The following is a 27,246-nucleotide window of genomic DNA, read 5'->3' on the forward strand; positions in this document are numbered from 1 at the left end:
GCCTAGCCAGTGTCTTTCTAAACTGTGGGAGGTGCTTTTCCTAGGGGGGGGAAGGCTTGGATCCATGTCCCTGCTTTGCAGGAACACAGGATCCATGTCTTCCCTACTGACAGAACGGGGATCTGCCTTGTTCACATAGGCAGATTGACGTTCTGCCCGTGTACTGAACAATCAGCTGGTGTCGGCGGCCATCCAGTCACGGTGGGAGCAAGCCACTGGCGGCTTGCATGCGCACGCCCTACCCGGAGGAGCAGTAAAACTGCTATGGGGCGGACCTGAAGCGGTTAATTTTAATTTGTCTGAAACCACAGCAGGGAACATTACTTAACCTCCTTCAAAAAAATTAATAAATAGTCTCCTCTCTGTTCCCGTCTTTTATTTATTTGCTGGAAGCCATGGCCCATGAGATTACTGTGCATGTACCCAAAGATATTTAAAAAAGCCCGCTCTCTGCCCCTGAACCCCCTACTAAACTGATGGGACCCCAGATCCCCACAGGAAGGCCTGCTCTAACCCCCTATTGGTTGGCCCTGCCCGTATTGCCGTTCTTGATCCTGAGTAATACCTTTATGGTAGTTTTCTTGCATACAGTTGACCGTAAAGGGTTACATCTTAGCATACAGGTGAGTGGTAACCATAAAGGGTTACATGTTGGCATAATGGTGAGTGGTGACCATAAAGGGTTACATGTTGGCATAATGGTGAGTGGTGACCATAAAGCATAAAGGGTTACATGTTGGCATACAGGTGGCCATAAAGGGTTACATTTTAGCAGGAAGACTGATGATAGCAGCAGATCATAGCGGAGGAGAACGGATGAGACACGGCTAGGCGGTGCAACGAGGTGATAATATGTGTGTACTCTATGTACGCCTTTAGTAAATAGCTGTGCAAACCTGGACTCTCCCAGTAAGCCACATTTGTACAGTGAGAGACAACGTCACCAGTGTTATTGGTACAATGTCACTAATGACATTTCAGTAAGTCCTCAGCTGGCAGAGAGACCAGGCTGGGTTTCCTGCAGAGAATTGCGTACCAGCGATGTTGAATAACCAATAGAACGCTAGAGGATCTTCCCCAAATTTCTAAGATAGAAAAAGATTTTTTTTTGGAGCCAAATTCATATATATATATTTTTTTATACAAGACACGTCCTGACCTCACGTGGTGTTTGTTCTACTTTCTACTTCCATCAGTTTGGAGAGTACAGACTGACCATAAAGAGTTTTACAAAAGACACATTTCCATATATGTGATCTCTCTTACTTGCCAAAATATTTAAGTATTGGCCAAATTCCAGCCAAAACTGTAATTGTATCTTTTGAGCTGGGAGAGATCAGAAGATATGCAGGTGTTGCAGACAATACGTTTTCTTATATAGGAATGGGCAGGGAAGTCAATACATAAGGTGGGCTGTTATGTCTCTTGACTGAGGAAGCCAAAGCAAACGAGGAATGAGATCATGGTTGAGGACTGGGATGGCTTGTAATGTGTCCAGCATTGTAACTTGTAACTTGTAGCCTGGCGGTCTTCAGGAAGCTTTACTAGTATTATTATGGAGGGGGGAGGAGGGATAGTTATCAGATGAGTCAGGAAAGAAAGTGAGGAGAAAAGAGAAAAAAAAGGGGGGGGGAGATAAGGGTGACATGTGGGTAGGGCGGCATCTTGGTGTGTTAGGAGGGTCTTTGCTGTTAGCTGGATGTTGGAGCCAACAGCACAAGTCTCTGCCCCGCTCCTCTCCTTGCTAGAACCGTGACCCTCCTGCTGAGGCTCCGCCATATTGTTCCGCACTCTACACTAGAGTCCTTCACACCACATACCTGGCTGTTGACCTTTATATCTCTCAAGAAAAGGAATGTCCACACATAGAGTTTCTGCACTTTACTGGTGGCATTTGAGAAATGGCACAACAGTTACATCACATTAACCTATATTCAGGGTTGCTTGACAGTACATAGTCAATCACATTTAGTGCACGGTTTGCAGTAGTCACATGTGAAAGTATCGTGCAGTACTTTAAAGCGGCCATCTCCCTTTAACAGTCTCTCCTTCCACCTGGGGTCATTAGTACTCACTGGAATAGGACCACTATGGTCACCTCCTCCCATGAGTACACCTCTCTCGTGGGATTCTCCAAGGCGATAGCCTCACTCAGGCAACTCTTGGCCAGGCCTATAAGGCCTTTCGCATCCCGCCTTCATAAGGGTCAGAGAGTTCATAGCCTTCTCTTTTGGGTGCAGGTCTACTTTTACGCAGCCAGGGCCTCCATTAGCTGGCTACATCCATACAGGCGTGGGGTGTTTGGCTCGCAAGCCCCAACTGTACTAGGACTCCTCCCAACCTGGCTTATATCTTGGTCCTGACTCTCCCATAACATCACCGCAGGAGGGCTCCAGCTATTAGGGGCCTAGCACCTGATGACACTATTTTGGAATAGAGCCACCTAGTGGCAGGCTAGCTAACTGCACCTGCCTACAGGTGTTTGTTATACGGTATGTGCTTGAAATTAGGGTGAGTCTTTAAAAATGATCCAGGAGACCCAGATAGTTTAGAAAATCTGGTCATTGTTTCAAGCTACGTAGCTGTTCCATTGTTCTCATAATGTTGTTAACCTGCCGACCTTCACTCCCATTCCGTTTTCTCCATTTCCTTTCAGGAAAATCGCAAATAAAATAGTTTTTCTGGGGAGCGGAACTGGTGCTTTAGCCCTTCTCACCTAGGCGTTAATGATGTCCCCAGCTGCCTGAAGCCTCCTGAGATACCCACATCACCCATCCCAGCAGGCTTTTGGGGAGAATTTTTGGCATCACATCATTAGGGGACTGACTGCAAGAACCTCCATGGTTAACAGAGGACGGAATTAAAATTAGACTTGAGAAACTTAACATTAATAAATCACCGGGACCAGATGGCTTGCATCCGAGGGTACTTAGGGAACTCAGTCAAGTGATTGCCAGACCATTGTTCCTAATTTTTACAGATAGTCTACTGACTGGAATGGTACCAGCTGATTGGAGAAAAGCCAATGTAGCACCTATATTTAAAAAGGGCCCAAAATACATCCCTGGGAATTACAGACCAGTTAGCCTAACATCAATAGTATGTAAACTCTTGGAGGGGATGATAAGGGACTATATACAGGATTTTAGTAATACGAACGGTATCATTAGCAGTAATCAGCATGGATTCATGAAGAATCGTTCTTGCCAAACCAATCTATTAACCTTCTATGAGGAGGTGAGTTGCCATCTAGATAAAGGAAGGCCTGTAGACGTGGTGTATCAGGATTTTGCAAAAGCATTTGACACAGTTCCCCATAAACGTTTACTGTACAAAATAAGGTCCGTTGGCATTGACCATAGGGTGAGTACATGGATTGAAAACTGGCTACAAGGGCGTGTTCAGAGGGTGGTGATAAATGGGGAGTACTCAGAATGGTCAGGGGTGGGTAGTGGGGTTCCCCAGGGTTCTGTGCTGGGACCAATCCTATTTAATTTGTTCATAAATGATCTGGAGGATGGGATAAACAGTTCAATCTCTGTATTTGCAGACGATACTAAGCTAAGCAGGGCAATAACTTCTCCGCAGGACGTGGAAACCTTGCAAAAAGACCTGAACAAATTAATGGGGTGGGCAACTACATGGCAAATGAGGTTTAATGTAGAAAAATGTAAAATAATGCATTTGGGTGGCAAAAATATGAATGCAATCTATAGACTGGATGGAGAACCTCTGGGGGAATCTAGGATGGAAAAGGACCTGGGGGTCCTAGTAGATGATAGGCTCAGCAATGGCAGGCAATGCCAAGCTGCTGCTAACAAAGCAAACAGAATATTGGCATGCATTAAAAAGGGGGATCAACTCCAGAGATAAAACGATAATTCTTCCGCTCTACAAGACTCTGGTCCGGCCGCACCTAGAGTATGCTGTCCAGTTCTGGGCACCAGTCCTCAGGAAGGATGTACTGGAAATGGAGCGAGTACAAAGAAGGGCAACAAAGCTAATAAAGGGTCTGGAGGATATTAGTTATGAGGAAAGGTTGCGAGCACTGAACTTATTCTCTCTGGAGAAGAGACGCTTGAGAGGGGATATGATTTCAATTTACAAATACCGGACTGGTGACCCCACAATAGGGAGAAAACTTTTTCGCAGAAGAGAGTTTAACAAGACTCGTGGCCACTCATTAAAATTAGAAGAAAAGAGGTTTAACCTTAAACTACGTAGAGGGTTCTTTACTGTAAGAGCGGCAAGGATGTGGAATTCCCTTCCACGGTCGGTGGTCTCAGCGGGGAGCATTGATAGCTTCAAGAAACTATTAGATAAGCACCTGAACGACCACAACATACAGGGATATACAATGCAATACTGACACATAATCACACACATAGGTTGGACTTGATGGACTTGTGTCTTTTTTCAACCTCACCTACTATGTAACTATGTAACCTGGGCCATCTGAAAGGAGATTTCTGTATGCCATCTGTGAACAGAACACCTCCAGGTTGCCATATTGCATGTTAAAAAAATTACTGCAGATTAAAAAGGAAAATTAATTTTTAATAACATTCAAGTACAATACGACTTTTGTTGCAATTGTATACACTATAGTCTATATTTTTTTTATTTGCTTTTTTTTTTTTTTTCCTTCAAAAGTAGAGTTACCCTTTAAAACAGCTTAAGGACCGCCCCACATACATATACTGCGGCAGGGTGGCCCTTAAGCGCAAAATCACGTACCTGTATGTGATATCTTTAAAGGGCTCTGGGGTGCGCCACCGGAGCCCCACTCCCGCTGTGATTGGACACAGCGGGAGCCAATCAGCGCGTCCAGCGGCCACCAGAACCTGCCGGTCGTTCTGAGGACAGGCAGAACTGTGGTTTGCCTATGTAAACAAGGAAGATTGCCGTTCTGTGAGGGAGGAAATTTGAGATCTTGCGTTTCTGCTAAGCAGAAACACTGATCTCTGTTTTCCTCCTGTCCCAGCAACCCCCCCCACCCCACACACACACACACACAGCACTCCCTAGGAGCATACTTAACTCTTTGATCGCACCCTGATGTTAACCCCTTCCCTGCCAGTTTCATTTATACAGTGGCAGTGCATTTTTTTAGCACTGATCGCTGTATTGGTGTCACTGGTCCCCAAAAAGTGTCCGCCACAATTTCGCATTCCCATTAAAAATTGCTGATTACAAGTAAAAACAATAAAAAATATAAAATGTCCACAAATCTAACCCATAGTTTGTAGACGCTATAACTTTTACGCAAACCAGTCAATATACGCTTATTGGGATTTTTTTTTTTACCAAAAATATGTAGCAGAATACATATTGACCTAAACTGATAAAGAAATTAGATTTTTTTTTTTTTTTAATTATTGGGAATGTTTTTTAGCAGAAAGTTAAAAAAATATTGTTTTTTTTTTCAAAATTGCCGCTCTTTTTTTTTGTTTATAGTGCAAAAAATAAAAACCACAGAGAAGATAAAATACCACCAAAGGAAAGCTCTATTTGTGGGGAAAAAAAGGACAAAAATGTTATTTGGATACAGTGTCGCATGACCGCGCAATTGTCAGTTAAAGCGATGCAGTGCCATTTTGCAAAAAATGTCCTGGTCAGGAAGGGGGTAAAATCTTTCCATGGCTGAAGTGGTTAAACATTACAAGAAATTTAAAGAAAGATTGTAACGCGTATGGCCAGCGTAATTTAGCAAGAAATTAGTCCCATAGTGATACTTTGTAATTATCTGTCACACTCACCTTTCTTCTGTTCGCTTTGAAAACACCCTTTGCAGCAACTTTTTATAAATTCCGTCGCCATCCTAGGCGTAGCTGAATGTCATTCGCAGATCAGAGGCCGGATACCCTGTAAATCAGTCCTAATAAAGAGAAGGAGGCACTTTTATAACAGTAAGCAGTTTAGACCACAACAACCACAAAAATCTTCTACAAAATTTTGGCATTTCAACAATGAGCGATACAAAGTAATGAAGAGGAGATATGCAAATGAGCCGCAGGATTGTATCACATTTGGCTCAGTGTTATAGGAGATAAGGAAACAAAAAATAAGGATGGAAGAATGAAGCTATGAATCATGAGATAATACAAATACTTTTCTTATCGGAGAGGGATTGCAACAGACTGGAAGTTTTAGATATTGCCACATAGGATTGGAATCACCTCTAGAGAAACGAAAGAATAGGAAATGGGCTTCCCTTAGGATAGATAGAGAGGATGAATTATCGTCCAGCAATAAAAATGTGACCGGGGTTCAAGTACATCTTAATTCCATCCAAAACAAACAAACAAAAAAAAAAACAAAATACACTTTAAAGTGACACTAAGGTTAAATTCACAGCTGCGTGTTCTGGGAACACATAAACAGTGCAGATTAATAATTGTTGATACCCCTAATGCAGCAAGCAAACGCGCATTTTGCTGCATTAAAACATGCAAACCCGGCAAGCAGCAGAAAGATCCACAAGCTGCTTTCCTGTGTTTGCTGATGTCAGTGGGCTTCTCTACTGCGCAAAGAAAAAAAAAACGCGTAAAAAAACGCTTGTTTCAAAAAAGCTGGGTGTGAACGGGTCCTGAACAATATACTTATTCTCCAGAATTCATACATACACATCTACTACTTGACCTCTGGAAGATTTACCCCCCTTTCATAACCAGGCCATTTTTTGAGATATATATACACTGTGTTACTTTAACTGACAATTGCGCGGTTGTGTCACGCTGTACCCAAACACAATTTGTAATTTTTTCACACAAATAGAGCTTTCCTTTGGTGGTATTTGATCACCACTGCGTTTTTTTTTTTATATTTTACGCTATAAACAAAAAACAGACTGACAATGTAAAAAAAAAAAAAAAAAATTTTCTTTCTGCTAATATCCAATAAAAAGAAAAAAATAAATTTCTTCATAAATTTAAAGCAATATGTATTCTGCTACATATTTTTTGGTAAAAAAAATCCCAATAAGCGTATACTGATTGGGTTGCGCAAAAGTTATAGCATCTACATATATCATCTGTAGCATCTGGCATCTGTAGCATATTATAGCATCTGGGATATATAGTGGCGTTTTTATTTTGTTTTAATACTAGTAATGGCACCAATCAGGGACTTATAGCGGGACTGTGATATTGTAGCAGACATTCTGACACTAAATGATGCTTTTGACACTTTGTGGGGACCAGTGGCACTAATACAGTGATCAGTGCTAAACATATTCACTGTCACTGTACTAATGACACTGGCTGGGAAGGGGTTAAACATCTGGGGCCATCAAAGTGTTAACTGTGTGCCTAGCCAGTGTTTGTGTGTACACAGTGTACTGTTTTACTAGGGGAAGAGATGGATTTTATTCCTTGCTTTGCAGGGACACAGAATCCATTTCCCTCCCACCCCCCGTCAGAAAGGAAATCTGTCATGTTTACAGACAGATTGCCATTCTGTCTCAGTTTTTGTGTGTTTTATCGAAGATCGACAGGGTACTGGCAGATATCCAGTGCCCGGCACCTGCAGATCGGCTTTGGCTGTGATTATTCGGGACGCCAGTGGTGCGCGCCTTCTAGGCGGAAGTGCAGGATCACGTATGTACAGTATCTCACAAAAGTGAGTACACCCCTCACATTTTTGTAAATATTTTATTCTATTTTTTCATGTGACAACACTGAAGAAATGACACTTTGCTACAATGTAAAGTAGTGAGTGTACAGCTTGTATAACAGTGTAAATTTGCTGTCCCCTCAAAATACCTCAACACACAGCCATTAATGTCTAAACCGCTGGCAACAAAAGTGAGTACACTCCTAAGTAAATATGTCCGAGTTGGGCCCAATTAGCCATTTTCCCTCCCCGGTGTCATGTGACTCGTTAGTGTTACAAGGTCTCGGGTGTGAATTGGGGAGCAGGTGTGTTTAAATTTGGTGTTATCGCTCTCACTCTCTCATACTGGTCACTGGAAGTTCAACATGGCACCTCATGGCAAAGAATCCTCTGAGGATCCGAAAAAAAAGAATTGTTGCTCTACATAAAGGTGGCCTAGGCTATAAGAAGATTGCCAAGACCCTGAAACTGAGCTGCAGCACGGTGGCCAAGAGCATACAGCGGTTTAACAGGACAGGTTCCACTCAGAACAGGCCTCGCCATGATCCACCAAAGAGGTTGTGTGCACGTGCTCAGCGTCATATCCAGAGGTTGTCTGTGGGAAATAGACGTATGAGTGTTGCCAGCATTGCTGCAGAGGTTAAAGGGGTGGGGGGGTCAGCCTGTCAGTGCTCAGACCATACGCTGCACACTGCATCAAATTGGTCTGCATGGCTGTCATCCCAGAAGGAAGCCTCTTCTAAAGATGATGCACAAGAAAGCCCGCAAACGGTTTGCTGAAGACAAGTAGACTAAGGACATGGATTACTGGAACCATGTCCTGTGGTCTGATGAGACCAAGATAAACTTATTTGGTTCAGATGGTGACAAGTGTGTGTGGGGGCAACCAGGTGAGGAGTACAAAGACAAGTGTGTGTGATTTCTTTAAAGGGCTCTGGGGCGCGCCACTGGAGCCCCACTCCTGCTGTGATTGGACACAGCGGGAGCCAATCAGTGGGTCCGGCGGCCACCAGAACCTGCCGATCGTCCCGAGGACAGGCAGAACGGTGGTCTACCTATGTAAACAAGGAAATTAAATTAACCGCTTTAGGTCCGCCCCATAACAGTTTTACTGCTCCTCTGGGTAGGACGTGCATATGCACGACGCCAGCGGCTTGCTCCCACTGTGACTTGATGTCCGTCGGCACTCACTGATTGTTCAGTACACAGGCAGAACGCCTATGTACACAAGGCAGGTCCCCGTTCTGTCAGTAGGGAAGACTTGGAAGACATGGATCCAAGCCCCCCCCCCAGGAAAAGTACCTCCCACAGTTTAGAAAAACACTGGCTAGACACCCATTTAACCCTTTGATAGCTCCTAATGTTAACCCCTTCCCTGTTAGTGTCATTTATACGGTGACAGTGCATTTTTTAGCACTGATCACTGTATTGGTGCCACTGGTCCCCAAAAAGTGTCCGCGTCAGATTTGTCCGCAACAATTTCGCATTCACGTTAAAATTGCTGATTACTAGTAAAAACAATAAAAAATATAAAAAGTCCACAAATCTAACCCATAGTTTGTAGACGCTATAACTTTTGCGCAAACCAGTCAATATACGCTTATTGGGATTTTTTTTTTTTTTTTTTTTTTACCAAACACATGTAGCAGAATACATATTGACTTAAATTGATATAAAAAAAAAAATCTAATTCCTTTATCAATTTAAGTCAATATGTATTCTGCTACATGTTTCCTTTAATTATTGAGAATGTTTTATAGCAGAAAGTTAAAAAATATTGTTTTTTTTTTTTTTTTTCAAAATTGTCGGTCTTTTTTTGTTTATAGCGCAAAAAATAAAAACCGCAGAGGAGATAAAATACCACCAAAAGAAAGCTCTATTTGTGGGGGAAAAAAAAGGACAAATATATTATTTGGATACAGTGTCGCACGACCGCGCAATTGTCAGTTAAAGCGATGTAGTGCCGTATCGCAAAAAATGGCCTGGTCATGAAGGGGGTAAATCCTTTCCAGGGGCTGAAGTGTTTAAACATTACAAGAGATTTTAAAGAAAGAGTGTAACGCGTATGGCCAGTGTAATTTAGCAAGAAATAATGGCTGTGTGTTGAGTTATTTTGAGGAGACAGCAAATTTACACTGTTATACAAGCTGTACACTCACTACTTTACATTGTAGCAAAGTGTCATTTCTTCAGTGTTGTCACATGAAAAGATAGAGGAAAATATTTACAAAAATGTGAGGGGTGTACTCACTTTCGTGACATGCTGTGTGTGTGTCAGTGTATATAATAAATAAATAAATATATATATATATATATATATATATATATATATATATATATATATATATATATATATATATATATATATATATATATATTGTGTGTATGTGTGATCCTGCACAGAAGGGCCACCCTGTAGCAGTAAATGTGCTACAGGGTGGTCCAGAAGCGGTTATAAGCCCTGTAAACTATTTTCACAATGTGATTTTTCTGCCTCCTTGTAACGTGCTTTTGTGAGCTCCAAAACCTTTTTTCTTTTCTCCAACAATTCTGTTTGTTTGGAACATTACTTGGGGTCATGTACTGCATACTGCTGTATGCACACTACAAATCCCATAGTCCATGGTTCATCTTAGGAGCCAGCAAAAGAGGGCGGCTACATTTCTACATACAGTGGGACGATGGAGAACGAACGTAAAGACCCTCTAATGCAAGTTGTGTCAAACTGGCGGCCCTACGGCTGTTGCGGAACTACAGGTCCCATCATGCCTTGCAATGCATCATGGGTCTTGTAGTTCTACAACAGCTGGAGGGCTGCCAGCTTGACACCTGTGCCTGAGGGAAGTCAGATGATGGCTTCAAGAAAAAGGGAAGTCAGAGATTTGGAGGAGACAGAGAGCAATACAGGGGACGTTTCTGAGTTAAAGTGGAGTTCCACCCACTTTTACAACTCTTCAGCATCCCTCACTAAACTGCGCACTGTAAACAAATTGGATATTTTTTAATTTTTTTGTCAGCACCTACTGTATATCTGCTGTATTCATTTTTCACTTCCTCCTCCCTGGCCGTGGCCCATCGCATCATTTCCTGTTTGCAATGCCTCCTGGGAAGGGGCGGCAACTTCCTCTGAAACTGCCGTTGCTATGGAAACCTGACCTGAAACCTATTACACTGCTTGTGCTGCACTGAGCATGTGCAAGATCGGCAAGGATAAGATCCAGGAAGAATTACTGTCTGGCTTCAGATGCCCACACTTAAGATGGCCATGGCCTGTTGTAAGTTTAGAAAATAAAAAACTACTGCTATAAACTAACAAAACAGACTTTAGTTTACAGACTAACTTTACTAGAATACATTAAGCTTGTGTATTATAGGGGTATTTTTATTTGAAAAGTATAATTTCGGCTGGAACACCACTTTAAGATGTGAGTTGTGGCTGCTGTGTGACTGAGCCCTAACTCTGGTGAAAAAAGCACATTTAATACATGTTAATGAAAAGCATCTAGATGACAAGGTCTGAATGGGCCCTCAAGATGGACAACTGATAAGCTTAGGCCGTGTACACCTGAGTGGACTTTTCGGCAACAAAAGTCCGATGGCCATTCCGGCGGACTTTCGTCGGACTTTCGATGGACTTCCGACGGACTTTTGAACGAACGGACTTGCCTATACACGATCACACCAAAGTCCGACGGATTTGTACGTGATGACGTATGACGGGACTAAAATAAGGAAGTTGATAGCCAATAGCTGCCCTAGCGTGGGTTTTCGTCCGTCGGACTAGCATACAGACGAGCGGAATTTTCGACCGGACTCGAGTCTGTCGGAAAGATTTGAACCATGTTTCAAATCTAAAGTCCATCAGATTTTCGACTGGAAAAGTCAGCTGAAGGTCCGATGAAGCCCACACATGATCAGATTGTCCGCCGGACTCGGTCCGTCGGACCAGTCCGTTTGCAAAGTCCGCTCGTGTGTACACTGCATTACTGTTCATTGACTACATACAAGAAGGGAAAAGTCTAATCTCTGCCTACACACTGACTGAGGATGAGCCAGTTAAGTAAACTTTCTAACCACGAGCTCACATGGCAAACCACCAAACCTCAGAGAGGAAGTTCTTCTCCAGATTTCAGTCCATCAGTATGATGGGAGGGTTAATAAAGCCACAAAAGTGTCAACACACACAAATCCATTCCTTAATACCAAACACAGCCAATTCTGATATCGTAAACCAGGACAGCTTTGATCCTGTTCACTGTACTATTGCTACAATGCTGTACCATTGTGCCTATACAGGATTTTTGCCCTGTTTCAAATGTTGCTTTATGCATTGACATACCACCATAGACTCTGTCTGTACAGTTTTGGTCACCTGCTGAATTTGCACCATCCATTGGCGGGTTAACTCTTCAAAAATACTCAGAAATTGAATCCAATGCTTTAAAGCAAATTGATCCAATTTTACTTGATATATAGTATATGCACGTCCGTGATATGGACACAAACTACGGTGCCTAAAAATCTCCATAGGCAACACTTTAACCACTTGCCTACCGGGCACTTAACCACCTCCCTGCCCAAGCCATTTTTCAGCTTTTAGCGCTGTCGCACTTTGAATGACAGTTGCGCGGTCATGCTACACTGTACCCAAACAAGTTTTTTATCATTTTCTTCACACAAATAGAGCTTTCTTTTGGTGGTATTTAATCACTGGTGTTTTTTTTTATTTTTTACAAAAAAAAAAAATCAAAATTTTTTTCTGTCAGTAAATTTTGTAACTAAGTAATTTTTCGCCTTCACTGATGTGCGCTGATGAGGCAGCAATGATGGGCACTGATAGGCTGAACTGGTGGGCATTGATGAGGTGGCACTGATGAGGAGACACTAATATGCCGCACTTATGGGCACTGATATGTGGCACTAATGAGCACTGATAGGTGGCACTGGTGGGCACGGATAGGCGGTACTGATGGGCATTGATGGGTGGAACTGATGGGCGACATTGATGGACATTGATTAACAGCAGTGTGAGAAGATGCCACTGATCGGCTCTCCTTGCCCCACACTCTGTCAGTGTGAGGCGAGGAGCACCAATTACCGGCATCTCATGTGTTTACATGTGACCGGCCGTGATTGGACACAGCCAATCACATGGTTAAAGAGCCGCGGACGCGGCTCTTTACAGAGATCGGGGTCGCGCCGTGTCCTAGCGCGGCAACGGTTGTTCTGGAACTTCGTCATATGACATCATCTCAGAACGAGAGCCGCACCGCTCCTCCGTCATTTGAGCAGTTAAAAACCTTTACAGGTTACCGGTTTAGAGTTAAGCGTATGTTCTGGCACTAAAATTATTTCTCTCGCTCTGACATTTGTGGTGATACCTAATATGTGGTGTGATCGCCGTTTACATAGGCATTTGTGCATGACCACAGGGAGATGGGGTGGTTTAATTTTTTTTATTATTTCATTATTTTCCCTAAATTTTATTTTGTTTTACATTTTTTTTTTTCTAATTTATTGCTATCACAAGGGATGAACTGCTGTGCAGTGACAGGCCCTCTACATGGAGAAATCGGGGGTCTATTAGACCCCTGATCCATCCTCTGCCCTACAAGGCAGCTGATCAAACACAGATTGATTGGATTGGCTACCTCCCTGGCCAGTACCGGCCAGATAAACAAAGGACCAAAACTGGAAGTAACAACATCCTTCTTGCTTCTGGCTTTTTACGCCACAGAGGAGGGGGAGGAGTGGATGTTCTTCCTTCTCATCTCTGCTTAGCCAACCTGACCTCTTTCAGTGGTCCCAGGCTCCCCAATGAGATGGGGGTAGCTCACAGATTATCTCTGCAGCCACCTCTTAATAGGGTGACTACATTTCCAAACTGCCATTCAGGGACACACCCCCCCCCCCCCCCCAGAATGCACTGGTTGGTGACTTCACAAGGGGGCGGTGCCACCGTGTGACATCGCCGGTGGCCCCGCCCCTTACCTATCTAAGAAATATCACTTGGCTCGAGAACGGAGCAGGGTTTTTATGCAACTTTAGTGCCTTAGATAGAAAAAGCATTTGTATAATGTATGTTGGCCTAACATTGCACTTGCAGGCAGCCACTTAGATTCAAAGAGTGTAATTGTTCTTTCAATGTTAGGCTAACATACATTAAACAAATGATCTTTATAGCTAAGGCACTAAAGTTGCATACAAAAAAAAAACATACATTAGATTACAAAAGGATTACAAATGACCTGGGGGATCTGGAGTAAAAATTGAAAATGAGGAGAGCAAAAGAGTGGGACTTTGCATGAAGCACGTGGTTGCACTAGAATAAATTGAACATATAGGAACTGTATTGATTATTATATAGTATATACATACATATAGTGCTGGTATCAAATATAAACGATAAGCATGGTAATAACAATAAACATGGTAATGACATTGGTATCTCATGATATAACCACAATAATATTCCATAGTTCACCAATAGCAAGATTGTATAAAACCATAAATTGCAAAATAGTGCCTGCAGGACCTATGGCCTCACTAGTCCTGTAAAGGTGGGTATTGCATAATGACTTAAAGGTCTGGGTAAGTATTAGTAGAAACACGGTGTCTGGCAGCTCTACGCGTTTCGTGGGTTTTGAGACACTCGTCAGGAGCAAGCGCGTCATGTATCTAAAATAGAATTATTATATATGAATAGTCTGATATATATATAAACATGAACAGGGTTAGGGTAAAGAAGACCCCACACCCGGTGCATGCTCACTTACTGTAGTTTGTGTATTGATGGTATGGTGCTGGGCACCGCGAGCCACCCGAGGGCACCTCCAACCGGGAGCTGTGGCGGACAACTCGGCGGGGACGACCCACACAGGCATCAACCAGGGCAGGCATGGAACCACCAGGCACTCCTGTGTAGGAAGTGAAAATATGAAGTGAATCTGGGAAGTCTCTAAGAGATATGGGTGAGAAAGTGGGCAGGGGACCCGTGGTAGTAAAAAGCGAATAGTGTGCAGAATTGAGGACTGGCAACCCTGAAGCTAACCATAAGCTGTGTGGGATGGAAGTGTGAGTGAGGGAAGTGGTTACCCACCAGTGGTACCTGGGAGGTGGGAGTGGAAGGCCCGAGGGGCGGTGATAAGGTGTGCAATATTACCTACTGTCGATGAAGAAACTGAAGAGAGGGGAAAAAATGAGATCCCAAGCTGCATGGAGTCTGGTATGCAGGAAGCCTCAAGTGCCAAGACCGCCCATATATGCGCAGCCACGGAACAGCCCACCATCGTCACGCCGTGTAGCAGAGTGGGAGGAGGGGCGCCGTCAACTGGGCAACTGTGTGCCCGGCCAACCGGAACCAACATATCTCCCATGCACACCACCAACAGTGACAACGAACCAAAGTTATATGTCCAAATTGAACTGTAAAAGATGTACAGTGTAGGAATTACAACAGTTTGTATATCTGCCTCCCACTTTTTAAGGGACCAAAAAGTAATGGGACATATGGCTGCTCAGCTGTTCCATGGCCAGGTGTGTGTTATTCCCTCATTATCCCATTTACAAGGAGCAGATAAAAGGTCCAGAATTAATTTCAAGTGTGCTATTTGCATTTGGAATCTGTTGCTGTCAACTCTCAATATGAGATCCAAAGAGCTGTCACTATCAGTGAAGCAAGCTATCATTAGGCGGAAAAAACAAAACAAACCCGTCGGAGGGATAGCAAAAACATTAGGTGTGGCCAAATCAACTGTTTGGAACATCCTTAAAAAGAAAGAACGCATCGGTGAGCTCGGCAACATCAAAAGACCCGGAAGACCACGGCAAACTGTGGTGGATGACCGAAGAATTCTTTCCCTGGTGAAGAAAACACCCTTCACAACAGTTGGCCAGATCAAGAACGCTCTCCAGGAGGTCGGTGTATGTGTGTCAAAGTCAACAATCAAGAGAAGACTTCACCAGAGTGAATACAGAGGGTTCACCACAAGATGTAAACCATTGGTGAGCCTCAGAAACAGGAAGGCCAGATTAGAGTTTGCCAAACAACATCTAAAAAAGCCTTCACAGTTCTGGAACAACATCCTATGGACAGATGAGACCAAGAGCAACTTGTACCAGAGTGATGGGAAGAGAAGAGTATGGAGGAGGAAAGGAACTGCTCATGATCCAAAGCATACCACCTCATTAGTGAAGCATGGTGGTGGTAGTGTCCTGGTGTGGGCATGTATGGCTGCCAATGGAACTGGTTTTCTTGTATTTATTGATGTGACTGCTGACAAAAGCAGCAGGATGAATTCTGAAGTGTTTCGGGCAATATTATCTGCTCATAGTCAGCAAAACGCTTCAGAACTCATTGGATTGCGCTTCACAGTGCGGATGGACAATGACCTGAAGCATACAGCAAAAGCAACCAAAGAGTATTTTAAGGGAAAGAAGTGGAATGTTATGCAATGGCCAAGTCAATCACCTGACCTGAATCCGATTGAGCATGCATTTCACTTGCTGAAGACAAAACTGAAGGGAAAATGCCCCAAGGACAAGCAGGAACTGAAGACAGTTGCAGTAGAGGCCTGGCAGAACATCATCAGGGATGAAACCCAGTGTCTGGTGATGTCTATTAAAAAGAGAAAGTTTGGATGATTGTTAATCTGTCCCATTGCCTTTGGTCCCTTAAAAAGTGGGAGGCACATATACAAGCTGTTGTAATTCCTACACCGTTCACCTGATTTGGATGTAAATACCCTCAAATTAAAGCTGAAAGTCTGCAGTTAAAGCACATCTTGTTCATTTCATTTCAAATCCATTGTGGTGGTGTATAGAGCCAAAAAGATTCGAATTGTGTCGATGTCCCAATATTAATGGACCTGACTAAAAGAATTAATGAATAACAAGATACTACTAGTAAGGAGGCAGATCAGATAAACCAGGCTAGCATTAGGTCAATTAAATCTAAAATGAGCTTACCCTACTTGATATGTACAGAAAGCAGAACCGCCAACGGCTCTGTCCGTTTCATTCCAGGACATTTTATTGTCTCGGAATGAGGGTGCCCGGGACTTAGGACAGACCTGTCAAATGTGGGACTGTCCCGGGCAATCCAGGACAGGTGGTCACCCTACCTTTTAACCTTCTCTCCACAACAGCTAAACTCTTCATCTCTCCATGCAGCTGCTTCAGCTTTGACACCTGCCCTCTCATTGCCCTCACCTGTTCACAAACAACCCCCCCCCCCATCAGCTCACCTCAGAAGCCACCAGCCTCCCACACAGTCCATTTGTGGCTCTGCCTCTCCACCACTGGACAGCACTGAGATCGTCCAGCAGGGGTGGGGTACGGCATCCGAGCACCAGGCTGTTTCTCAGCCAGCTAGGGAATGCCCTCTTTGAAGCCCATAAACACATTCGTGCTCTGCAGGCTGTCCTTCTCTGTCTGCCCTGCGTGCTGCAAGCGCTTGTGAGAGCTGCCGGGAAAAGCGTGCTGTCACTGGTAGCACAGAAGCTAGGCTTCTGTGTTTACAAGTGACAGTAAAGAGCGGTGATGGTGAATCTGTCCAGCCTGGGCCTATATTATGGTTGGGGCCTGGAGCTGCAGCTCCATTAGCCCATATGTTAATACGACCCTGCACCCCTTACCTGCATAGGCAGTTTTTTTTTGTAAAGGTGAACTATGCCTTTTATTCCCTAAACCTCAACCCAACCTGTATCTGTCACCTCACACCTGACCATATTCTTAATCCTTTCCCTTGCCAAAAAAACCCCACAACGTCATTATATATCAGTGACAGACGTGTTGTCACCAAGACAATGCTGGAACACCTCTGCCAAAATATCTGCACAGAACAGCTAAGTCATCAGTCATGGCAACTGAAAACATCACAGATGTAACAATGTTGCTGTTTTCACATATTTGTTCTCTTTGTTTCTTTCCACATTTCCTTTTTGTCTCATCTTTTCCTGTTTTGTCTCTTGCGTGCAAATTAACAGGAAAACCTGGAATTTTTCCATGCGCTATCAGAAAAGGTGTAACTAGCGGTCACAGCTGCTGTGGGGAACAACCGGATTCTCAGCATGCAGGAAAGAGGACCTGTCCTTTGAAGTTTCAGCTATCTGGCCAAACTATTGTTTATCTTGACATCAGTGGTGAGGGAATAAGGACGGAGTTAAGCTCCCTCTCCCAGCTGTGTAATCATTCACTGAGCCTGTAATAACATGTGGGACACACAAGGAATTAAACCCACGTGCATGTTGTTGAGGCCGAACTCTCGTTGAATAACAAAGTGGCCAAAATAAAAAATTAAAATGTATCAAAACCCTAAAAATAACAAAATATTTAAAGTGATTGTAAAGTCTCGTGTTTTTTTTTTTCTACAAAAATAACAAACACGTGATACTTACCTGTCTGTTGCAGTGGATTTGCACAGAGTAGTCTGGATCCTCCTCTTCTCGGGTCCCTCTTCGGTGCTCCTGGCCCCTCCCTCCTGTTCAGTGCCCCCACAGCATTCACCTTGCTGTGGGGGCACCTGAGGTGAGTCAGGCTCCGCCTCATCACGACAATGGAAGTCGGGATCCACCAGGTCCCTGGAACGACATCCAACTCAACGAGCCGCTGAGAGCCCGACCCAGCCACTCCCACCCCCTCCACAGCCCAGCACTCCGGTGAGCGAGGAGGGGGCAGATACAGCTCCCCTTGCTGAAGGCTTTGGCATGAGGAAGCAAAGCCCCGACTCTACCAAGATGGTTGCCTCCCAGTGGGGGCTGGTGCTCCAGCTCTGCCCGCATGCCAGTTCGCTCGCTGGCCAGCCCCGCACTTACCCCATCCGGGGTCCCGGGCGGCTTTCCTGGCTTCTCCTCCCGGCCAATCTGATCTGGGCGCATACCGCCCTAAGTTAGTACCATTTGGTGCACCGCTTCAACCGCAGCAGCTGTCTGCCTCTCATCGAGTTTTACAGGCTGACGGCACCTAGTGTCTTCCGCCCACACCTAAACACCTGAGTCTTATGCAACAAATGAAATGCCCAGTGTGTGTATGGGGCCTTACAAAGTAATGAAGCAAGGATAAAGATAACCATGCCGGAGCATACTTCTTCAAAACAAAAATCAGCAATGGCAGCTCCCATATCTCAGTTCTGATTGGTTCCCTTCAAGGGTACTCAGTTTTTCTGATGCAATATGGAACATATCAGTGAGGGAAAATTCTACAGCGCTCGCACATGGCTCCTTAATATCAAATATAATCCCTGCCAAGTTATACAGCCTTATCTCCAGCAACACTAAACCCCCTCATGGAAAAACTCTTATATCAGCAAAAATGCCAAAATAAAACTCTGAGATAAGAGGCTGAGATAACCTGTTCTTAGAAACGGATCTGATTATATAACGGAGAACCTGCACGACCGCTCTGCAGAAACACAAACCTTCAGTGAGGTGACAACCAGCCAAATATCTAGATGAAAATATGACTGATTCTTTATTTATGTATTTATTTTAGGGCTTAAGCACAGGGGCAGTAAATGCTGAAATGTACGCAGGATCATTGCGCAAAAATGGACCATAGTGCAAACGTATGTAGCAATGGCCCTGACACCTAGAGGTCTAATGGTGACCTCCTCGAGTCAGGGAGAGCTGACATCCATCCTCATAGAGTGGGTTACCAGGCATGGTTGGTGTAATGTAAGATGAAATTATGGGCGCCAGTTACTTTTTGAATGCAAATAAAGAGATTTATTGTCTCTTAACAAGAACTGTGGGAGAGGGGGGTTATATGGCCAGGACACCCTTAGGTAGATGCAATGACAATTAGCAGACTCCGAGACACAATAGGCAGACAACTATACAGTTCAAAGCCTTCAGCCGGATGCAACTTCTGTATTGGCAGGACCACTGCCTCCTATGGCAACTAAGTTTTTAACAGTTTCCAAAGATCTTCACACATAGAACTTGGCAACAGAGTACAGTTCTTCTCACACGTCTACCCAGACAGCCGTCCAGGTGGCGCAGAACACCAATCACATGACTCCACCCAAATAAATAGGCTCTCCCAGCAGGCCAAGGGACTAAAGAAACCCCTGCCAATTGGCTGAGACACCCCATCCATTCATAATCTGACTTTGCTATGCCCCATCACATCAGAGGTCTCTCCATTACATCAGTGGTCCTCCATCACATCAGAGGTTCTCCCACCACATCAGATGTCTCTCCATCACATGAGAGGTTCTTCCTTCAGATGAGAGGTCCCGCCATCACATTTGAGGTCCCATCATCACATCAGAGGGCCCCCTTTACATTAGAGGTTCCACCTTCTAATTAGAGGTTCCCCCTTCATAAGAGGTCCCTCCCCGTCACATCAGAGGTCCCCCACCATCGACTCATATACGACTCATACTTACAAATGGAGGGAGACGAAAGGAAATGAGAGGAAATCTCCCCCTAGGAAGGGGAATTCACTCCTGTAGGAGTTATCATGGAGAGGGGGGGAGGGGTCCTCCACTGAAGCTTTATCAACAAATCCTTCCACGACAACCCAAACTTTACAAAATCCAATTGTCACCTGAACAGGACAGAAAGCGAGGTGAAGAGGGACACAGATGGTAATACAAATGTTACAGGGGTGTTACACCTTCCCTATGCTATCCAAAAAAAATTTTTTTTTGGCTGGAGTTGCACTTAAAAAAAATGTACCTGTTCCAACTTGCATACAAATTCAACTTAAAGCGGAGTTATGGTCGTTTTGATTTTTTTTTATATATATAAAATTACCCCAGTGACAGTCACCGCTTGTTCTCTACAAATTGTCCAAAACTGTCCCCTTTTTGTTATTTTGTGCAGCATTGTTTACTTGTATCTCCTGATACACAGCGTGGCCACCCTGACTGTGGGCATCTGAAGCCTGCTGTGACCCTCTTCCGGGATTAGGCTACCCAGCATGCACCTCCTGATCTCGGCGCATGCGCAGTGGGAAGGAAGTGCGCCCCACTGTATGTCGGCCAGGTTTCCATAGCTCAATTCCCTATTTAAAAATGGCGCCCATTTCCACCTAGCATTGTGTCATTTCCGGTTTTGTAATAACGCAATGCTAGCTGCGGGGGATGCTCATTGACTCCTGGGATTGATGATAGAGCAATCCCAGGAGCCAGTGGAAAACTCAAAATGATGTACCTGGCCGCGGCAAGGTAGTATGGCAGTAAAGCTTTAAGACATCAAAAAAAAAAAAAAAAAAAAAAAAAGCTTTATCCAAAAACGAGTGGGGGGCGGGGGCCTCTATTATTGAAGCCATAATTGAGATTTAGACTGAAACTGCACTTTAAGAACAAACCTACAAAACCTGTCTTGTTAAAATGGCTACCATAGATGATAGATAAAAAAAATTATAAATTACATCTAGCTGCAGCTGCTACGATGACCGAGATATTACTCTTTGTGTCCGAGGATGCTTATAAACGTGCGGCAGACGGGACATGGTTAACCACTTAAGCCCCGGACCATTTGGCTGGCCAAAGACAGAGCACTTTTTGCGATTTGACACTGCGTCGCTTTAACTGACAATTGCGCAGACGTGCAACGTGGCTCCCAAACAAAATTGACGTCCTTTTTTTCCCCACAAATAGAGCTTTCTTTTGGTGGTGTTTGATCACCTCTGTGGTTTTTATCTTTTGCGCTATAAACAAAAAAAGAGCGACAATTTTGAAAATAAAACTATATTTTTTACTTTTTGCTAAAATAACTATCCCCAAAAAAATATATAAAAAAAATTTTTGGTAAAAAAATCGCAATAAGCGTTTATTGATTGGTTTGCGCAAAAGTTATAGCGTCTACAAAATAGGGGATAGTTTTATGTCATTTTTATTAATAATTTTTTTTTTTTTTTTTACTAGTAATGGCGGCGATCTGCGATTTTTATCATGACTGCGACAATATGGCGGACACATCGGACACTTTTGGCGCTATTTTGGGACCATTCACATTTATACAGCGATCAGTGCGATTAAAAATGCATTGATTACTGTGTAAATGTGACTGGCAGTGAAGGGGTTAACCACTAGGTGGCACTGTAGTGGTTAAGTGTGTCCTAGGGAGTGATTCTAACTGTGGGGGGGGGGGGGGGCTATGTGTGACACGACACTGATCACCGCTCCCAATTACAGGAAGCGGTGATCAGCGTCATTAGGCAGATCACCGTTTTTCCTCACCGTGAGACAATCGCGGGTATCCCTGCGATCACGCTCACGGAGCTTCCGGCGGGAGCGCGCACCCCCGCAAGCAGCCTCTTAAAGGGAAACGTATAGGTACGTTAATCTGCTTGTACGTGCCCTTCTGCCGCAGTATATCTGCGTGAGGCGGTCAGGAAGCGGTTAAAGAACAAAAAAAGGCAAAGCTAGAGTAAAGCCTCGTACACACGATTGGATTGCTGGCCAACAAAACCGTGGACTTTTGTCCGAAGGCTGTTGGCCCAAACTTGTCTTGCATACACACGGCACACAATTGTTGGTCAACAATCATGAAGGTAGTGACGTACTACGTGGTTTTTCAGCTCTTTAGCGCCACCCTTTGGGCTCCTTCTGCTAATTTTGTGTTGGTAGAAGTTTGGTGAGTTTTGATTCGCGCTTTTCATTTAGCACTTTTGCAGTTTGCGCTTTTCATTTCGTGCTTTTCATTTTGCGCTTTTCAGTTCGTTTTTGAACGGCCGTTCGTCAACCAGCCATGTTGTGGAATCGGAGGAGATAACGTGTTATTTATTATTGGCCTTGGACTTATTGCTTTCACATTATTTTTTTGGTTGAATAATAATGATTTGATTTGGTATAGTTTCTATATTTTTGGATGCATAAAATGCACTTTTTGGTTAAGTTCTAATGGCAGATGTCATGTCTAATTTTATTTGTTTTCTTTTTTTAATGCACAATAAAAAAATTGTGTAGAATAATACTTGGCTATGTGTTTTACTTCAAATGACAGTTTGAGAGTCGGCAGTTACATTTAAAAAAATACAAATTTTACAATGTAAAATTGACAAGAGACACCAACATAGTTGTATCTTTGATTCTTAAAAACTACGGGATAATGGTGCTGTGATAACTTGCCCAAAAAAAAAAAAAAAAGCATAATAATATTATTCTTGATATCACTAGAAAAAAAAAAGCCTTTGAAAATTAGTTTGCAATAACTCCATCAGTATCACCAGCAAAGCAGCTTCATTATTATCCCATTAAATAAGAAGAGAATTGTGCGGTGCATTTCCAGATTTCATAATTTTCCACGTCACGAATGTTCATTCTCCATTACGAACGCTAGTTTACAAGACCGACCGCTTCCGCCTCGTCCTTGCTTCCGAGCATGCGTGTTTTTACTTTGGACTTTTGTCCGACGGACTTGTGTACACACGCTTGGAAAATCCAACAACACACAATTGTCCGATGGAGCGTACACGCGGTCGGATTTACTGCCAACAGCGTGTCATCACACATTTCCCGTCGGAAAGTCTGATCGTGTGTACGCAGCTTTAGGGTTCTTAATAGTAAAGGGAGATCAGCGAACGGACGTTCTCTGATCTACCTGCTGAGGATGAAGACTCTGTGTGCTACAGGGACACCCCGCATGCAGAGCACACTGAGCTATGGACAATCGGTCAGCTGTCACGTAGATCTAAACGCTACAGTCACGCTGGCCTCCTGCATTTAGATCATTTAGGATCCGGAACTCTATCTGGAAAAATTTTAATTGTTCTCAGGTTAAGGCAACTAGAAAATTTCCGCTTTATTAAGTTCTCCTGCATTTAATGCACTTGCCTTTACACTCAATTTTTCATGCATTTATGTGCATTTGGACAAGTTCCAAGTGTCCAATCTGCCTCTGGACACACAATTCTATTTTCTCTAAACACAGGCGAACTGAATGCACCCAAATGCTGGAAAATGCCCAATGTGAATAAGGCTGGGCTGAAATATGTGTAAGGTCATATTAAACACATTTCTGCAGCACACAAGAAAGATTACGCAGGTGCGCAGCAGTGCCAATAAATGTTAGACCACTCTCACACTGAGGCGTTTTTCAGGTGCTTTAGCGCTAAAAATAGTGCCTGTAAAGCGCCTGAAAGAAGCCTCAGCTGCAAACGCAGTGTGAAAGCCTGAGTTCTTTCATGCTGGGGCGCTACGCTGGCAGGGCGTCAGAAAAAGTCCTGCAAGCAGCTTCTTTGCAGCGGTGAACTCCTCGCTCCTAAAGCGCCCCTGCCCATTGAAAACAATGGGGCAGCATTGCTATACCCCCGGCAAAACGCCGCTGCAGTGGCATTTTGAGGGTGGATTTAACCCCTTTTCGGCCGCTAGTGGGGGTTAAAACCGCCCCACTAGCGGCCGAATAGTGGAGCTAAAACGACGGCAAAGCGGCGCTAAAAATAGCGCCGCTTTACCGCTGCCGCCCGGTGCGGCACAGTGTGAAAGGGCTCTTAATGTAAAAAGAAGAAATAAGAGTGGGTGCGCTTATTCAGTAACGTGACATGAATTAATATACTTAAAGAATGAACATGATAAGTATCCAAAGCACAAATAAGTAAGAAAGATGGGGGACTTAATCCTCACTGCGCAACACAGAAATGAGACCTACTCAAAGAACTGGAATAAATGGATTATCTTTATTTATTCCGATGAAGGGACACGCCTCCTGGGGCCATAGACCCCCCCCCCCCCCCCAAAACTACTATTCAACCTGCCCGCCACCGCCATGTCCCCCACCGCCATGTCCCCACCCCCTCTCCTTCCGCCCCCCCTCCCCCTTCTTTCCCTTTCCTTCCCCTTAAGCTGAGAACCCTTCCCTTACCCCGATATACCCCCAACACCAATAGTGTTTATGTTCTTTAGAACAGGTGAAAAAGAAATAGGGGTGAGCCCTTTGTCTCTTGATGTTTCCACGGAATTTGATATTTGTGAACGTATGCCACTTGAGATATGAGCGTTTGAGCCAATGTTTACAGCTACCACGTAAGCTGGAAATATGGCATGCCTGCATTTATTTTATGCACTGTTTATGGACACTGTATCTTGTCACATTACTAAATAAGTGCACCCACTCTTATTTCTTCTTTTTACATTTGATTACGCAGTGTTTTTTGGGTACACTACCAAGTGGTTGCAGCTAATTCACAGTCACTATATATATATATATATATATATATATATATATATATATATATATATATATATATATATATATATATATATATATATATATATATATATATATATATATATATTTTTTTTTTTTTTTTCTGAGTTTATTTTGACATTATTCACTGAAGGTTGATGGTTTATATTTTCTTTAAAATTATACATAGTAGCGCGCAAGTTTATTCCTTTATAACACAGTAAATGGTAATGTATCCTAACGCACTTTGCTGAAGTGTATAAGAAATTGTGCAAAAAAAAAAATAAAAACGCATGGTAACAAATAATAATAATGCGCTTTTACAGACGTGTGATTCGTTTCGTTACAAATCGAAGTTTGGACAAAATTTGCATGATTCAGATGTATCTGAATCTCCAAATCACAATAGTCATGAATTTCAATAAATCTAAAATAAACAATATAATATAATGAAAGCAACAAATTAAAGTGATATTCAAGGCAAATTTTTTTTATTTTATTTTAAATCACAAATATGTGATGCTTACCTGCTCTGTGCAGTGGTTTTGCACAGAGCAGCCTGCAAAGAGCTTGCTATGGGGGCACCCAAGCAGGCGCGCACCTGAGCTGCTGCTCTGTGTGACACAGAGACGCGGCTTGTCCCTGCCCCCTCTCTCTCCTCATTGGCTGTCTGTCTGTGATTGACAGCAGCAGAAGCCAATGGCTCAGTGCCCTGCTGGTGCTATTGGATCCTCCCTCCCAACGGGTGCCCCAACGGAAAGCCACTTTCCCGGGGGGGGGGCATCCGTGCGGGCATCCATTGTCAGTGGATTCGATTGACTGCAGTGGGAGCCAATACCTCCTGCTGCTATCAATCTGTCCAATAAGGACAGAGACAGCAACTGGAACAGCTGGGCACGTGCACATCGCTGGATCGAATGGGCTCCGGTAAGAAAAAGGGGGGCTCTGGGGGGGGCAGCAAAGAAGGTTTTTCACAATAATGCATAGAATCCATTAAGATGAAAAGCCTTGAGGCTTTACAGTCTCTTTAAAGCTGGCCATAAATGGTTCGAATCTCGGCCGGTTCAGCAGGGACCAGCCCGAGATGCGATTCACCTATGGACAGACTGACTCTACCCAAGTCCATCCATCCATTAGCCGCCAGCAGTGATCATTGTGTTCTGCTGGCAGGGGGTCCTTGTTGGTAGAACACAGTAGCGCTGCCACGTCGTTGTTTGGGAGCCACGTCGCATGACTGCGCAATTGTCAGTTAAAGCGACGCAGTGCCGAATCGCAAAAAAGTGCTCTGGTCGGGAAGGGGGTAAAATCTCCCGGGGCTGAAGCGGTTAATGAATCTGGCTTCTCACAAGGGACCTTTTCACTAAGTAATGTCTGCGCTCCTAAGCAGGGCCAGGACAAGGGGTGGGCAGGAGGGACGACCTGGTTTATTGCAGGGATATGGGCGCCCTAACCCTAAAAAAAGAAAACTAATGCAGCCACAACATCTAATGATTGCTAAGCTGCAATATGTGAGACAGCACGGGTTTGATTGATTTTGGCTGAAGTCAGCTGATCGGCTGTGGCCAATCACACACAGTTATGTGTTTACAAAAAACACAGAACTCTTTCTACAGTAAACAGTGATCTGGCTGCTGCAGGGAGAAAAACCAGCCAGATTGTTAGGTTTAAAGCCGCACATATTACACATAGTTAGGCACACAGTTAATCCTTTGATTCCCTCTTGATGTTAACCCCTTCCCAGCCAATGTCAGTACAGTGACAGTGTATATAGTATTATCCCTGATCACTGTATTAGTGGCATTATTGATGGAAGTGTCAGTTAGCCCTCGTTCACATTGGAGCGACTTGTCATGCGATTTTACAGGTCAAGTCGCACCCTATTGCCAGCAATCGCACTGTTCAAATCGGTGCGACGCCGACTATGCGTTGCCGCGTCGATTTGAAAACGTAGTTCCCGCACTACTTTTGGCGATTTTTCGGGTGCGACTCTGGGTGCATGGAGTCACACAGATATCCTCTAAGCTGCACTGACATGCAGCTTTGAAAGCGCATAGCTCCCAACTGTCCCTGATTTGGAGGGACTGTCCCTGATTTGGAGCAATGTCCCTCTGTCCCTCATTCCTCCTCATTTGTCCCTCATTTTGGTCTGATCTATATAGTTGCGTATATAAAAAGCACTTTTTATCTATCGAAAAGTGTTTCCCAGCGCTAAACCTTTTATCTGATTTCTAAATTGCTGCATTTGTAAATTCCACAAGCCAATATAAGGCTCGATTCACATCTATGCATGATGCTTTTGAGCGTTTCTGCAGTGGTTTTTGCGGTGCTTGCCGCGTTTTTTAACATGCGTTTTTGCCGCGTTTTGCGTTTTTTTTTTTTTTTTTTTTACACTGTTTTTTTTTTTTTTACACTGTTTTTTTTTTTACATTGTGGTTGCTTAGCAACTAGCTATATACAGTGTAAAAAAAAGAAATAAAAAAAAAACGGAAAATGCAAA

General features: G+C 43.7%; 1 protein-coding gene across 4 annotated transcripts in view; it reads right to left on the reverse strand.

Annotated features, from left to right (window-relative positions):
- Positions 1-27,246, reverse strand: part of TC2N (tandem C2 domains, nuclear) — a 112,005-nt gene that overhangs the window by 59,660 nt on the left and 25,099 nt on the right. For 3 of the 4 annotated variants that reach the window (XM_073609685.1, XM_073609682.1, XM_073609683.1), the window contains exon 2: positions 5,760-5,878. In XM_073609685.1, coding sequence (XP_073465786.1) covers positions 5,760-5,820 — 61 coding nt within the window. In that variant the 5' untranslated portion in view covers positions 5,821-5,878. Of the gene's footprint in view, positions 1-5,759; positions 5,879-14,390; positions 14,532-27,246 lie in introns of all 4 variants that reach the window. The other variant, XM_073609684.1, reaches the window with a different exon arrangement.

This window comes from Aquarana catesbeiana, linkage group LG13, assembly GCF_042186555.1.
Source record: "Aquarana catesbeiana isolate 2022-GZ linkage group LG13, ASM4218655v1, whole genome shotgun sequence".
NCBI classification, from domain to species: Eukaryota; Metazoa; Chordata; class Amphibia; order Anura; family Ranidae; genus Aquarana; species Aquarana catesbeiana.